General features: G+C 48.5%; 1 protein-coding gene across 4 annotated transcripts in view; it reads right to left on the minus strand.

Annotated features, from left to right (window-relative positions):
• DMPK (DM1 protein kinase) overlaps nucleotides 1-6,059 on the minus strand; it is a 57,517-nt gene extending 51,458 nt beyond the window's left edge. For 3 of the 4 annotated variants that reach the window (XM_079985440.1, XM_079985443.1, XM_079985442.1), the window contains exon 1: nucleotides 5,512-5,804. In XM_079985440.1, coding sequence (XP_079841566.1) covers nucleotides 5,512-5,671 — 160 coding nt within the window. In that variant the 5' untranslated portion in view covers nucleotides 5,672-5,804. Of the gene's footprint in view, nucleotides 1-5,511 lie in introns of all 4 variants that reach the window. The other variant, XM_079985441.1, reaches the window with a different exon arrangement.
• Nucleotides 6,060-16,700: the final 10,641 nt, after the last annotated feature.

Genomic DNA, 16,700 nt, shown 5'->3' on the forward strand with positions numbered 1-16,700 from the left:
AAAAGGTAAAGGTAAAGGTACCCCTGCCCGTACGGGCCAGTCTTGCCAGACTCTAGGGTTGTGCGCTCATCTCACTCTAGAGGCCGGGAGCCAGCGCTGTCCGCAGACACTTCCGGGTCACGTGGCCAGCGTGACAAGCTGCATCTGGCGAGCCAGTGCAGCACACGGAACGCCGTTTACCTTCCCGCTGGTAAGCGGTCCCTATTTATCTACTTGTACTTTGACGTGCTTTCGAACTGCTAGGTTGGCAGGCGCTGGGACCGAGCAATGGGAGCGCACCCCGCCGCGGGGATTCGAACCGCCGACCATTCGATCGGCAAGTCCTAGGCGCTGAGGTTTTACCCACAGCGCCACCCAAGTGTACCTTGTCTTATATTTGTGCATCTAGTTCTTCCTGCCCATGTGCAGAACCTTACATTTGTCTCTACTGAAATTCATTTTATTAGTTTGGATGGGCCCAGTTCTCCAATACGTTAAGGTCATTTTGAATCCCGATTCTGTCTTCTGCAGCATGAGCTGCCCCTCTCCGTTTGGTGCCATTCTCACGACGATAGGAAATTAATGGCACAGAAATGAGCAGAGATTGCAAGCATGAGTCAACCACTTCAGGTGGCAGTGCCCCCTGTTCCAGCCACTCCTCCAATTCCCCTCCACTGGACACAACTGCGTGCGCAACACAACTAAGGTAACCTTGAAAGAAGATGAATTTTTATTGTCATGGTTTAACCACAAGACCGAGCCTCTATTATATTCCCTGTAGCCTGGCCTACTCTTGAGGATTGCAGTGGATTCTCAAGTAATAATAATAAGAAGAAGAAGAAATTTTTATTTATACCCTGCCCTTCCTTGTTCAAAAACCGGGCTCAAGGTGGCTAACAACAAATTTAAAACTTAATTGTAAAAGCAGCATAAAATACAGTATAAAAACATGAATAACAATAAAATTCAAAATTCAGAAATCAGTTTAGGGGAAATAAGCACTAGGTGTGGTGGAGTCTCCTTCTTTGGAGGTCTTTAAGCAGAGGCTTGACAACCATATGTCAGGAGTGCTCTGATGGTGTTTCCTGCTTGGCAGGGGGTTGGACTCGATGGCCCTTGTGGTCTCTTCCAACTCTATGATTCTATGTGTTAGGCCTGGAACTTAGCCCCCTCCCCCAATAGCATGGTGTTGGAGTGGAGAGCGGGGGGGGGGGGGGGAGAGAAGGAGGAGGAGGCGAGGAAGAGGACGCGAGGGAGCCAAACGGGCACATGGAGAGTGCATGTCCATAGCAGGCAGCCTTTTATGGCGTTTTGCAAAGTCTCCGCGGCCCAAGCAACATCTCACACAAGCCCCGGCCGTCGCAGGAACACGCACGGCCGGATCTCCCTGGTAAAGGGGGTAGGGCTATGCCATCTTGTCCACAAAAGGCAGTCTGTGCACGGCCAAGGGGGTGGGATGGCGTGCATGCTTTGCTGTGGCGGCGGTGTTGAAAAGGAAGCTGCCAGAACAGTCTGCACAACCCTCCCTTGTCCGCTCTCTCCCTTTCTGCCGCAGCTAACACAAAGCTTGCGAGAGACTGCGAGAGAACGGAACAGGGACAACAAATAATACGGCCACCGTGATGCCCAGAGTCCTCTTTGCAAAGGCGGCTCGCCGTTTTCCAGGAAGTTCCCTTTGCAGTTCCAAAGACTAGAGCCCCTTATTTTAGAAAAAAACACAAAATACAAACAAACATGTAGCCGGGAACTCCTGATCGCTGGCACGTGCTATTGAAAGGGCTTTTTATACGTCCGTAAAACGCCAGCAAGGACTTTGAGGGCTCTGTTCTGTGCACACATACACAGACGTGGTTCGGTGCCAGGGCTCAGCTCTGGAATTGTCCAAACAGGAGCAAGATGACCCCTAGACATGTGCAAAGTGCCTCTCTCACTATTCAGTGATTAGAGCCTCCTTCGCACGTAAGTTCTATCTGCCTGGGTTCAGCAGAGGAGGGCGGGCGCTTGGATCAAAACACTTAAATTCCAGGCATGCTTGAACTGCAATAACTTTTAGACTGAGCCCTGGAGATTCCATGGATTCATTATTTGCCATTATACCTCACCATTTTTTTCTCCAAGGAGCTCAAAGCGTGACGTACACAAATCTACCCCTCCTCAAGTCATCCCCACTGCAACCTTGTGAGGTAGGCCGGTCTGAGAGAAGACTGGCCCAGGTCCTAGTCTGATACCCAAACTGCTACACCACACTGACTAACCGCTTTCAAATTTATTCGCGCATGGCAGAAGTGACCACAGAAAGGGGTGGGGGCAGTTCATGGCTTCTTCTTGGCGCACAAATGCGTTCCCTACAACGTCCAGCTGCAACAGTTTGCAGGGTGCTGATATCCACCAAGAACTGACCCGATTTCCAGAACTAAACTCTAAAAAGGGACGCCACCCTGAATAAGACTGGTATTAAAACCTGCTTCTATTTAAAGAAAGACGACGACAGCATCCTATCCCCAGCTTCTGTAAACTTCAAAGGAAAGAAAGGCGAAAATCCCATTACAGTACGTTATTCACAGCTGTTCAAGGCCTGCCGGCCGGCACTCAAACAACAAACAGATCTGAGCAAAGGGAGCTGGAATATCTGGGTATCTCCCCAGCAGGTGAACTGTAGGCAGGATACGGTGTGGGATTTTTGTGTGTTTGACTGCGAGCTCAGCGCCTTGCATTCCCTGCCCTCTCGAACGCTTCTATTTCTATATTTATTTATTTCTGCGGGCAGCTTCTCTGCCGCTCCTGCTGAAACGCAACTCTAAGCAGTTGGCAATGGGGTTAAAGCACCTTAAATGAAACACCAACGGTGGGGTGGGAAACAGGTAGGGAATTTGCCCGTTCTCTGAAATGCAACTAGCAAGCCAACCAAGCACCAAGAAACATGAGATGCAAGCATCCGCTGCGTGAAAAACCTCAGAAGTTCAAAGTGAAGAACTGCACTGCGGGGGTTGGACTAGATGATCATGGGAGGTCCCTTCCAATTCCAAATCTGTGATTCTTAGAGATCCTGCCTCCTGGACTAATCTTTGGCCACAGCGGGGCTGATGAGAATCAAGGGATGCAATGAGCCTGCTCTGGCCTTCCCAGTCAAGGAAAAAAGCAACCTTTGTTGGGCGTGAGTGTGGGGAGCCACAAAAATCAAAGGCAGAAATCCAGCCTTCCACACCTCATTCTGGTAATTCTGCTGGTCAACAAAAGAGGTTTAAAGACTGTCTCAAGGCAAATCTTTAAAAAATGTAGTATAAACACAGACAACTGGGAAACACTGGCCTGCGGGCGCTCCAGTTGGAGAACAGCCTTTACCAAAGGTGTCCTGGGCTTTGAAGACACTCGAACTCAGGACGCAAGGGAGAAACGTTCTAAGAGGAAGGCACGCTTGGCAAATCCACACCGTGATCAACTCCTGCCCGGGAACCCATGTCCCCACTGTGGAAGGACATGTGGGTCCAGAACTGGCCTCCACAGTTACTTACGGACTCATTCTTAAAACCGTGTTTATGGAAGACAATCTTACTCGGCTATGAGGGATCGCCAAAGAAGAAGTGTCATTACACAATAGATTAAATGGTTTTCCATTTTTAAATTTTTTTTTTAAAGGACCCCAGTACAGATGGCACGAAGATGCCCTGTTTGGTGTAAAGGAGATTCCCATCACAGAATCTGTAGAGCTGGAAGGGACCCAAACAGTCATCTACTCCAACCCCTTGCAATGGAAGCAAACCTCTTTCTGGGTGCAATTTGTTGATCTCTCTTTTATCAATGGGGGGCTCCCCACTCCTCAACCCCACCAGCACCACCAACGAGAGGAAGAAATGAACCGCAAGCAACCAGCCAGGAAAAGCTTGTCAACCGCAAAAGATTTTTTTTCCTTTTGGGGTCTTCAACATGCTATTTCATTTATTACTGGATTTCTTTTATATTACTCATTCAATTGACATTCCTCCCGAAAGAGCCTGGGGCAGTATTTTTAAATTTATATCCTGCCTTTCGTCCAAGGAATTTAAAGTGGCTTACACAGCTCTCATTTTATCCTCAAAACAACCTTGTGAGGTAGGCTAGGCTGAGAGGACTCAGCTACAACAGTGTTTTAAATGCATTATAAACATTCAACACCAGATGGTGCTGTAGAGCACAAAACTTTTCTATGAGATTTTACATAAGGTTTTTTCCCCCTTTTGTTGTAACAATTTAATTTATGACTTATTTATAGCGGGGGTTTTTTCCCCTGTGTGTAGATCCATCCAGAGAGAGACACTAGCCAATATTTCCCAACAAGCTTCTTGGGCCAAGTTGAGATGTGAACACTTGACTCCCAAATCCTAGTCCAACCCTTTTTAACTTACGCTAGCACGGTTAGGGGCTAGCCTGTTTTCAAAGAATCACAGCGTTGGAAGGGACCCTGAGGATCATCTAGTCCAACCCCCTCCAATGCAGGAATCTGCGGCTGTCCCAATGGGGGATCGAAACTGCAACCTTGGGATTATCAGCACCACGCTCTAACCAGCTGAGCTATCCTGTTGGACCTGATTCACAAGGTTTCAAGGTCCTGGACGGCAGGATGACCACCAGCCCAGGGTGGGAAGTGAGGGGCCAGGCATGGGTTACTAGTATCAATAACAGGTCTATACAGAGGCCACTCCTTGCAGGAGGTTCTTAAAAGTCTGAGCTGTGGCTCTACTCACTGGCAAACCCAGCAGAGCAAAGATGAGATCATCACAAAGGAGGAGGGAAGCTGTAGGGACAAGAGGGAAACCGAGTCACAGGGGAAAGATCCGTTTGGGGGAGGCGGGGAAAGGAAGCAGCACAGAATGTGCAGGAGCTAACCAGGTTTCTAAATTGGGCAGGACGGCGAGAGAACAAATCAATTTTAGATGGACATGGGTGGGTGTGTCACTGCCGAGAATATAGGAGACACTGGTTTTGCAGCCCAATCTGCAAATTGCGTGATTCCAGGGCCTCGGTTTCCCCCCTTCCGCAAAACCGGAACAGTACGGTGGAATGACTTTACGGGGTTTAACAAACCCACTGTGGAGCGGAGGTCTGTCGATGGCTATTGACCATAATAGCTAAGTGGAACATCCAGGAACAGAGGCAGTCTATCACTCTAGCTGGAGACAAGCGACAGGGGGAAAGGCTACCTTATGAGACCATTGCTAAAGACCGACAAGGCAACTATAGGAGAACATTCAGGAAGCACAATGTAAAATAGTCACTGGGAGAGAGAAAGTCGCCTCAGATTCCAGTATTAAAGGGCAGCTTGTGGGATCTGGGCACAGGTAAAGAAAGCTGAGCTAATATGTCCCCCAAAAAAGCCACAAGCCCATTTTTACTAGCTCTAAGGAGGCTATGGCACAACAACAGAAAAAAGAAGGAGACTATCTCCCTCTCTTTTTTTTTTTTTACTTTGAAAAGGCTTCCCTGTCTGGCTACCGGGCCAGTGGCTATTTGCAAGCCTGGATAGGAAGCTTTCCAGCAAGGATCTGGCAGACTCACCCCACTGCAAAAACTCCATGATGTATTTCTCCTGGGCCAGGGGCGACGTGCTCAGCTCGTGGTGCACACAGAGCAGAAGGTCCACCAAAGTTTCCAGACCCACAGCGCTCCGGTCCAGGACCAGCTCCTCCAGTTTCTTCAGTCGCACCTCGGCAGCCATGGCGGGGGCGGGGCGCACCCCAGCGTCTGCCGTGCCTCCTGCCACATCCAGGGACGGCTGGCAGGAGCCGCCCTGGCTTGCGTCCTCTATGCCAGGCTGGCACCCCCCTGCCCCATGGGGGGCACAGTCTTCTCCTTCCTGGGCGATCAACCCGGCTTCTAGAAGTCCACAGGGTGGTCCAGAATGACGGGCAGGATGGAGAGCGCAGCTTTTTGGCGGCTGCTGGAGATGCGCGTGACTCTTTCTCTCTGTCTCACATTCAACCTTCTCCCCGCACAAACTTTCCCAGACTTTTCCCTCTCTCACGCTGTCCGAAGTGCCAATCTTTCTCGCCGGGCACACAGGGACTTGTGCGCTCTCGTCCCTCGCGCACGCCACTGTCCCCGTCCTTTATGCTGCCTTGCGCACCGTTGTTCCTCCTTTTCTGTGGTCCGAAAACACACCCACGCTCCTCCCCTGCCCCCACTCTCTCACATGGACAAACACCCCTCGCCCCCTCCCTCTCACTAGCAGCTCTCCCCTTGAATCACACAAGCACACCCAACCTTTCCACACCCCCCCCCCAGCGTCCAGGCCCCACAAACGTGCGAGACCTGGGTCTCCCCTCTTCCTTCACTTTTGCGCACTGCAAAAAGAAACCTTGCGCAAATTTTGGCAGTGGCTCTCCTGAGCCAACTTGCAAAGTCCTGTCTCTCCCCCCCCCCCCCCGGGCTCAGTTTACTCCAGAAAAGCCCCCCCCCCCTCCTGACCACACCCTGCCCTTCCAGCCCAGCCCAGCCTGGGATGCCTCTGTGCCAGGGACTCGCAGCAGCAGCCGCAGGCACAAACAACCCCATGCCCATTTAAAGGCCCCAGGAATGGAGTTCGAGGCCAAGAGGCTGGACTCCTCTTTAACCCCTTCTCAGCTCTCTCTCTCCTGATCTCTCTCTCCCTTTCCCCAGCCACAGAGCTCCACTAGTCTCCCTAGAACCCAGGCTCCATTATAACCTGACAGCTGATGGTGGGGTACAGGGAAGATGGAGCCAGCGTCAGGCAATCAGGATTACATAGCTTGGTCCTTGATCAGAACCTCTCTACTCCACCCGATTCCCCACCCTGGACCCTGAAAGGGCAAGGAAAGCTCTGCTTTTTGTGACAGGCACCCCCAGTTCTTTTGACTGTTCCTGCCCCGCAAACTGGGAACAGAACTTTCTTCCAAACCAAGCAGGCTCAGAACTGGGCATTCCTGTTAAAACGACTTCCGGTGCCTGGCAAAGATTTCCCCACCCAGCCCTTTATTCTTCCAGGAAGAAAGTCTGGTTCTTTAGTTTTAACTGATTTTTACCTTTCCTGTGTGGTCTTTTCAGTACACCGCTTGGAGAGATTATTTTGGTTTACAGTGGTACCTCGGGTTACAGACGCTTCAGGTTACAGACTCTGCTAACCCAGAAATAGTACTTTGGGTTAAGAACTTTGCTTCAGAATAAGAACAGAAATTGTGCAGCGGCGGTGTGATGGCAGTGGGAGGCCCCATTAGCTAAAGTGGTGCTTCAGGTTAAGAACAGTTTCAGGTTAAGAACGGACCTCCAGAACAAAAGTTCTTAACCTGAGGTACAACTGTATAAGTGGTTTGTAAACCGCTTGAACGAATTAGAAATCAAATTCATAAAAACAAAGCTGAAATTCGGGTGTCTCTCCGTCTTCAACCGGCTTCTGGAGCACTTGTTCTGATTTGTTTCACCTAAATTTGTAGGGAGATTATTCTTAAATTTAGATACTGCCCTTTTTCAAAAGGCCACAAGCGGTTTACAGCATTTAAATGTAACAAACATGTCAGATACAAAACATGTCTATATAATACAAAAATTAAAGCAGTTCTATAAATGCAATTACGAGAAGAAATACCTCAGATTCTCATAACATAAATTGTTACCTACTCATCTCAGGTTAGACGGGGTTATCTATTTACTTCTGATTTGTTGGCAGGTTATACAATGTTGTGTTATCCAGCACTTTCCTGAACATTTCTCTGTCCTTATAAAAAAAAAAATCTATTTTGTTGTTGTTGCAGATGGGTGGGTGGGGTGTTGATTTTGTTGGCCCCCACCTGAAAACTGTGGCAGTCTGGAAGCCCCCATAGCTCCCAAATGATACAAGTTCTGATAACACTACAGTTGTGATAAATATCTAGGGCAGGGGTACCCAACACTCTCACCACTGAGCATGCTGGCTGGGAATGATGGGAAGTGGAGTCCTCCAGAAGACCCTACATCAGCTACCCATGGAGCCACTGAGCGGGTTTAGAGGTGCACATAATAATAATAATAATAATAATAATAATAATAATAATAATATATTTATACCCCACCCATCTGGCTGGGCTTCCCCAGCCACTCTGGGCGGCTTTCAACAAAATATTAAAATACAGTAATGCATCAAACATTAAAAGCTTCCCTAACCAGGGCTGCCTTCAGATGTCTTTTAAAAGTCTGGTAGTTGTTGTTCTCTTTGACATCTGGTGGGAGGGCATTCCACAGGGCGGGCGCCACCACCAAGAAGTCCCTCTGCCTGGTTCCCTGTAACTTGGCTTCTTGCAGTGAGGGAACCGCCAGAAGGCCCTTGGCCCTGGACCTCAGTGTCCGGGTAGAACGGTTGGGGTGGAGACGCTCCTTCAGGTATCCTGGGCCGAGGCCGTTTAGGGCTTTCAAGGTCAGCACCTGAATGAATTGTGCTCGGAAATGTACTGGGAGCCAATGTAGGTCTTTCAAGACCGGTGTTATGTGGTCTCGGCGGCCGCCCCCAGTCACCAGTCTAGCTGCCACATTCTGGATTAGTTGTAGTTTCCGGGACACCTTCAAAGGTAGCCCCACATAGAGTGCATTGCAGTAGTCCAAGCGGGAGATAACCAGAGCATGCACCACTCTGGCAACACAGCCCGCGGGCAGGTAGGGTCTCAGCCTGCATACCGTGAACTCAGCCATATAGCACTTGCCATTGGCACCATGGTCTTATCTGCCTGGCAGCCTCTGCCAGTTTTGTAAGGAGAAATATATGAAGTGTTACAAAGTAGGAAAAGAGAGAGATATTGGTTATGAGTCTGAAATGTAATAGGGAAAATAAGAAATGCATACCAAGAGATTAGATTGGAAAATTTTCAGACAGGACAGATGGAAGTAAAAAAAAATCAAATAAGATGTAAAAGTACCATATTTTTCGCTCTATAAGACGCACCAGACCACAAGACGCACCTAGTTTTTGGAGGAGGAAAACAAGAAAAAAAATATTCTGAATCTCAGAAGCCAGAACAGCAAGAGGGATTGCTGCGCAGTGAAAGCAGCAATCCCTCTTGCTGTTCTGGCTTCTGGGATAGCTGTGCAGCCTGCATTCGCTCCATAAGACGCACACACATTTCCCCTTACTTTTTAGGAGGGAAAAAGTGAGTCTTATAGAGCAAAAAACACGGTATGTTTAATTACTGTTGAAAATTATGTTAAAAAACTAATGATATATATATATATATATAAAGTAGGAGCGGTATGCTGGGATCGGGGCCACAGGCTCTGCTGCCTGAAGCGCCCTCCCCTCTCTCCCGTTCCGCTGGCCAGTCTCCACCGAGCTAAGTTTAGAACAACAGAGACATTCCTGGAGCCTAAATCGAGGGACGGAGCAAGCAGGACTTTTGGCTGTATGAAGGCAGCTGGCGCCCTCCCTTTCGGGATGATATTGGGCCAGGCCCAGAGACACTCTCTCCAACCCAGTCCTTCGTGAACCCTTTCTCCCAAGGGGTCCCCTTTCCACAAAACTTTGCATGCCTTGGAGGGAGTTGGGAGAGGAGAGCTTGCAAAGGACCAGGGGCAGACTAACAGAGGATCTGTAGTTCTAGAACAGCGGTCAGCAAACTTTTTCAGCAGGGGCCCGGTCCACTGTCCCTCAGACCTTGTGGGGAGCCGGACTATATTGGGGATGGGGAAATGAACAAATTCCCTGTGCCCCACAAATAAAAGGACACATTCTACTCATGTAAAAACACCAGGCAGGCCCCACAAATCACCCAGAGATGCATTTTAAATAAAAGGACACATTCTACTCATGTAAAAACATGCCTATTCCCAGACCATCTGCGGGCCAGATTTAGAAGGTGATTGGGCCGGATCCGGCCCCCGGGTCTTAGTTTGCCTACCCATGTTCTAGAAGAAAGGAAGGTGCTCTTGTCAGAAGCAAAGACAAGGGGCAGCAATCCCTTCCCAGCAGTGGCCTGGCTTTCTGGAGGCAGCAGTAGGAATGTGGAAGAGTGGAGTTAGAATCATAGAACTGGAAGGGACCAAGAGGGTCATCTAGTCTAACCCCCTTCAGTGCACCCCCTTTCTCCCAATGTGGGGCTCAAACCCACGACCCCGAGAATTAAGTCTCATGCTCTACCGACTGAGCTATTCCAGCTGGCTTACTTTTGTGTCAGGTGGGGAGGTGTGCATCAGAGTCCACATCAGGGCCCAATGAGGCTCTCAGCTACTGAAGGTAATGGGGCCCTTTATATGTCCAGCTGTACTTTGTCAACAACAAATTGTCGCCGTTTTTTGTGTTGAATATATGTTATTGTTGTTTAATTGTCCAGTCGTGTCCATCTCTTTGTGACCCCCTGGACCAGAGCACGCCAGGCACTCCTGTCTTCCACTGCCTCCCGCAGTTTGGTCAAACTCATGCTGGTAGCTTCGAGAACACTGTCCAACCATCTCGTCCTCTGTTGTCCCCTTTTCCTTGTGCCCTCCATCTTTTCCAACACCAGGGTCTTTTCCAGGGAGCCTTCTCTTTTCATGAGGTGACCAAAGTTTTGGAGTCTCAGCTTCATGATCTGTCCTTCCAGTGAGCACTCAGGGCTGATTTCCTTCAGAATGGATAGGTTTGATCTTCTTGCAGTCCATGGGACTCTCAAGAGTCTCCTCCAGCATCAATTCTTCGGCGATCAGCCTTCTTTATGGTCCAGCTCTCACTTCCATACATCACTACTGGGAAAACCATAGCTTTTACTATACGGACCTTTGTGATGTCTCTGCAACATAAAATACTGTTGCTGTATGTCAGTTTTATTTTATGTGTTTTTTATCTTACGTTTTGGAAAAGTACATCCTGGGGTTTTTTCCCTTTAAATTTTTTTTGGGGCCCCCAACATAGCAGGGCCCTAAGCTATAGCTTGTTTAGCTTATACGTAAATCCGGCACTGGTCCACATGGAGTTGACATATGTGAGGCAAGATCAGAGGCCTCTATTTCACTTTTGTTTCATTGTAAGAAAGTTGTGGTTTTCCCAACCTCCAGCGTGTGTACATATGGGGCTGATCATCATTCCCTCCCTAAAGAAACTCAGCACTCTGCAAATTATCCCAGTAGCAGTGGCTTGGTGGGGGGTGACTAAAACACTCTTATTTGAGTAAACACGGGTTTGTTACCCTGGGGTAACAACTCTTGGGGAGTAGCCCCAAGTAAGCCAGGAGAGGTTTGTAAGTAAGCCAGGAGAGGTTTGAGCCCTTGGTTAACCGGTCCAGTTTCCATGTACAACAGTGACCTCTTGTGCCTAGCCTGCAAATTCGTCCACAGAGTGATCGCAAAGCGGGTAGAGGGTGGGCCAAGGTAGCAAGGAAGAAATGGGGTAATTAACAACGGCAACGCTTAGCCAGGACTTTAAGGCAGATGTCCAGAGCCCCACTCCGCAGAACGAGCAAGTTCCCCTCCCCACAGACACAGCAGGACTTGTTGTTGTTTAGTTGTTTAGTCGTGTCCGACTCTTCATGACCCCCTGGACCAGAGCACGCCAGGCACTCCTGTCTTCCATTGCCTCCCGCAGTTTGGTCACTCATATTCGTAGCTTCGAGAACACTTTCCAACCATCTCATCCTCTGTCGTCCCCTTCTCCTTGTGCCCTCCATCTTTCCCAACATCAGGGTCTTTTCCAGGGAGCCTTCTCTTCTCATGAGGTGGCCAAAGTCTTGGAGCCTCAGCTTCACGATCTGTCCTTCCAGTGAGCACTCAGGGCTGATTTCCTTCAGAATGGAGAGGTTTGATCTTCTTGCAGTCCATGGGACTCTCGAGTCTCCTCCTGCACCATAACTCAAAAGCATCCATTCTTCGGTGATCAGCCTTCTTTATGGTCCAGCTCTCACTTCCATACATCACTACTGGGAAAACCATAGCTTTAACTAGCTTTTCGTTCCCCACATTTTGTAAGTGAAGGAACGCACACGACTACAGAGGCCGCCACCCCTCCCTGCGAGAGCATTAAAGCCCAGAGTCTAAAATTACTGAGTTGCATCACTTAAGCTACTCACCCACCACACATTTTCCTGGAAATGAAACCCCCAGTTTTCTCTCCAGAGTGAACCTGTTAGCTTTTTCTGGCTCTCCATCGCAAAACTGATTCAGGAGCCGGAAAGCGCGCAAGGACGTAGGCCAGGCCATCACCAATGTGGCACCTGTGTACTCATGCCCACCGAGGTCTTGGCTGGCACTCGCAGCTGCCTCCCTCCAGGCAGATGGCAAAGGGGAAATGGAAGCCAGTACAATTTTCCGTGCCCAGCGGTCTAGAAGGGGCCCTGACTATTTTGCACATGCTTTATTTAATTCTTAACAATATTCAGTGGCACCTCTAGTTGCGAGCTTAATTTGTTCTGGACGTCCGTTCTTAACGGTATAGGTATCATGTTCAACGCACACACAATTCTGAAAGAAACTGCTTGCGGACTTGTGCCGTGAACCAAGCATTTTGCCACTCTATTCGAACATTCACCCTTGTACTTTGACGGCAAGGCAGCACATCGTATTCTGTGCGGTCTCCGTTCCCTGTTTTTGTGATGATGTTGATGTTTGATGTGGATGATGATGATGATGATGATAAACAAACAAACAAACAAACAAACAAACAAACAATTTATATCCTGCCCATCTGGCTGGGTTTTCCCAGCTGCTCCAGGCGGCTCCCAACAGAATATTAAAGGTAAAGGTAAAGGGACCCCTGACCATTAGGTCCAGTCGTGACTGACTCTGGGGTTGCGACGCTCATCTCGCTTTATTGGCCAAGGGAGCCGGCGTACAGCTTCTGGGTCATGTGGCCAGCATGACTAAGCCGCTTCTGGCGAACCAGAGCAGTGCACAGAAATGCCATTTACCTTCCCGCCGGAGCGGTACCTATTTATCTACTTGCACTTTGATGTGCTTTCGAACTGCTAGGTTGGCAGGAGCAGGGACCGAGCAACGGGAGCTCACACCGTCACGGGATTCGAACCGCCGACCTTCAGGAATCAGCATGTTTTTACATGAGTAGAATGTGTCCTTTTATTTAAAATGCATCTCTGGGTGATTTGTGGGGCCTACATAGTGTATGGAAGTGAGAGCTGGACCATAAAGAGGGCTGATCGCTGGAGAATTGATGCTTTTGAATTATGGCCGAGGCCGTTTAGGGCTTTCAAGGTCAGCACCTGAATGAACTGTGCTCGGAAACGTACTGGGAGCCAATGTAGGTCTTTCAAGACAGGTGTTATGTGGTCTCGGCAGCCGCTCCCAGTCACCAGTCTAGCTGCTGCATTCTGGATTAGTTGTAGTTTCCGGGTCACCTTCAAAGGTAGCCCCACATAGCGCGCATTGCAGTAGTCCAAGCGGGAGATAACCAGAGCATGCACCACTCTGGCAAGGCAGTCCGCAGGCAGGGAAGGTCTCAGCCTGCGTACCAGATGGAGTTGGTAGACAGCTGCCCTGGACACAGAATTGAACTGCGCCTCCATGGACAGCAGTGAGTCCAAAATGACTCCCAGGCTGCGCACCTGGTCTTTCAGGGGCACAGTTACCCCATTCAGGATCAAGGAGTCCTCCACACCTGCCTGCCTCCTGTCCCACAAAAACAGTTCTTCTGTCTTGTCAGGATTCAACCTCGATCCATTAGCCGCCATCCATCCAAATGATGAGAACCAAACAATCGCTTGGTGCACCAGGCCTGCGTCCCACCTAGTCCAGCATCATGTCTTTACAGGGACCAACCAGATGTCTGTGGGAAACTTGCAAACAGGACCCAAGTACACGAGCTAATCTGCTCCCCTGGGGTTTCTAGCAACTGGGATTCATTGCTGCCTCTGAGCATGGAGGCAGAGCTTAGGCATCCTGGCTAGTAACCATTGCTAGCTTTATCTTCCACAAACTTGTCCAACCCTCTCTCAGAGACCTATCCAAGTTGGTGGTCATCGCTGCCTCCAGTGGCAGTGAGTTCCATAGTTTAACAGTGTGAAGTAGCAGAGGAGGTGTCTTGTGTATGCCATTTCCAACCCCCTTCTTTTTTCATTCACATCATCACAAGGAGGCAGCAACACAAGAGGGTCTATAAACGGCAGCAGCGGGATTCTCTCTGCCAGATTCACAGAATCGTAGAGTCGGAAGGGACCCTGAGGGCCATCTAGCCCAACCCCCTGCCACGCAGGAATAGGCAGCTGCCCCAGACGGGGATTGAACCTGCAACCTTGGCGTTACCAGCACCACTCTCTCACCAATTGAGCTATCCACTTGGAAACAAGCCATCTCTTCCCCAGTGGTTCCAAAAGTGGGGAGGACCGCTCAGGTGAGCATGCTTAAAAAATAAATAAATAAGGTTTTCTACAATTATAACAAATATCACATAACAGAATAACAAACAAAAACAAAAAGATACATCAAAGAAGAAAACAATAAATGAACAAACAATAAAACAAACTTAATTCTTTAAATATCCAACCTTGTGTACATATTAGTTGACTTCCTCTAGTCCCTCCCTTCTGAGTTTCCTTGTACAGTGGTACCTCAGGTTACATACGCTTCAGGTTACAGACTCCGCTAACCGAGAAATAGTGCATCAGGTTAAGAACTTTGCTTCAGGACGAGAACAGAAATCGTGCTCTGGCGGCGTGGCAGGAGCAGGAGGCCCCATTAGCTAAAATGGTGCTTCAGGTTAAGAACAGTTTCAGGTTAAGAACAGACCTCCAGAACTTAACCCGAGGTACCACTGTATCTGGATGTAACAGCTTTCCAATATCATTATTAGACAAAAATATTTCCATTTATAATCTAACTTATTCGCTTTTCTTACTGTTCTAAATCCCATTTATTTTATTAAATCTTAATTTAATCCTGGGCCTATTTGGTCCTTTCAAGTAGTTTCTAATTTTTTATATTGCAATATTTATTCAAATAGTCCTTGAATTTCTTCCAGTCTCCTTGATATTCCTCTTCTTTCTGGTCGCGGATTCTTCCAGTCAGGTCAGCTAGCTCTGAAAAGTCCATCATCTTCATCTGCCAATCTTCCACTGTTGGTATTTCTTGCGTTTTCCAATTCTTAGCTAGTAAGTTTCGAGCCGCCGTAGTGGCAGACAAAAATAATTTAACATCTTTCTTGGGCAATTCCAAACCTCAGGTGAGCATGCTTGGGGGCATCAGGGGGGACTGCTGAAAATGGAAATGACTTTCAGACTTTGAAAAGCTGGTATCTTCTTGGTTGTTGTCCTCCACCAAAGTGACGTCTCCAGGACTCTAGTCTGGGCAGTGTGTCTGGAAGTTCTGGGCAGCCCAAGCTCAAGTTCATTAGTTTTGTTGAATTAAACCAGGTGTCAGCAAACTTTTTCATCAGGGGGCTGGTCCACTGTCCCTCAGACCTTGTGGGGAGCCGGACTATATTTAGAAAAATATATAAATACAGTTGTACCTTGGGTTAAGAACTTAATCGTTCCGGAGGTCCGTTCTTAACCTGAAACCGTTCTTAACCTGAGGTATCACTTTAGCTAATGGGGCCTCCCGCTGCCACTGGAGCACAATTTCTGTTCTCATCCTGAAGCAAAGTTCTTAACCCGAGGTACTATTTCTGGGTTAGCGGAGTCTGTAACCTGAAGCGTCTGTAACCCGAGGTACCACTGTACCCTGCAAGCCAGTCCCGCAGCTGCCTCCGGACCTGGAGGAGGAGCGCACTCTGCACGCGTTCAGGAGCACATCTTGGCGCTGCCTGCTCACCGGCGTTGTTGATGGGCAGCAGTCACTCCACCGGCCTGTCGCTGCAGAGCTTCCCGGCAGTGTGCACCACTCGCTATGGCCCGTCATTCGGTGCCAAGGTCGGTGCTGGCGGTGCGCAGCTGACCCCCCAACCGCTGCAGCGCAGCCACGCAGAGCTGTCAACTTTTCCCTTTTCTTGCAAGGAATCCTATTCGGAATAAGGGAATTTCCCTTTAAAAAAGGGAAACATTGACAGCCATGCCACCGAGCGCGCCACCAGCAGCAGCGCTGAGTCTGGCGCCAGGCGTGGGGCCAGCAGGCCCGCCAAGCTCTGGCTGAACCCCCGCGATGCACCCGTCACGATGCCCATGGCAAGTCCCAGACCCACCACCCACCCTCTCCGTCCATGGCCATGCCCAGTTTACCTCAGTGCATGGGCAGTGAGGCTTCGGATTGGCTGCAGGAACTTCCAGCAGCCAATCTGAAGCTGCGCCAGCATCGTGGAAGTCAGGCCCCACACGGCGAGGCATCCACAGTTTTTTGTTTTTTTAAAATAATAATAATATTTATTAGTTTTCCAACAATTTAAACACTACAAAAAAAAAGAACAATACAATACAAAAACAAAAACACTACATAACACTAACACATTAAACTAACAAAACAAAACAAAAACAGTTTAAAAACACATCAAATAATTTCAATATCTTATCTTTCATTCACTTATTTCCGCGACCTCCTCACACCTCCCTTTTTGTATTCCACTTCTGTTAATTGTTTCAGCAATTCCTTTCCATCTTCCTCTGTTTTCCATCCTATAATTATCTTAATACATTCTAACCTTATTTTTCCTTTTAATACTCTACTAATCTATTAATCTATTTATACTTAATTCCTTATAACATTTCTACTAAAGCCATATAACTTCATTCCAACATTTTTCTAACATTCATTAACTTTACAATATTTCCGTAAATAATCTTTAAACTTTTTCCAATCTTCTTCCACCGACTCTTCTCCCTGGTCTCGGATTCTGCCAGTCATTTCCGCCAGTTCCATAT

Source organism: Podarcis cretensis (assembly GCF_951804945.1).
Source record: "Podarcis cretensis genome assembly, chromosome: 8".
NCBI lineage: Eukaryota > Metazoa > Chordata > Lepidosauria > Squamata > Lacertidae > Podarcis > Podarcis cretensis.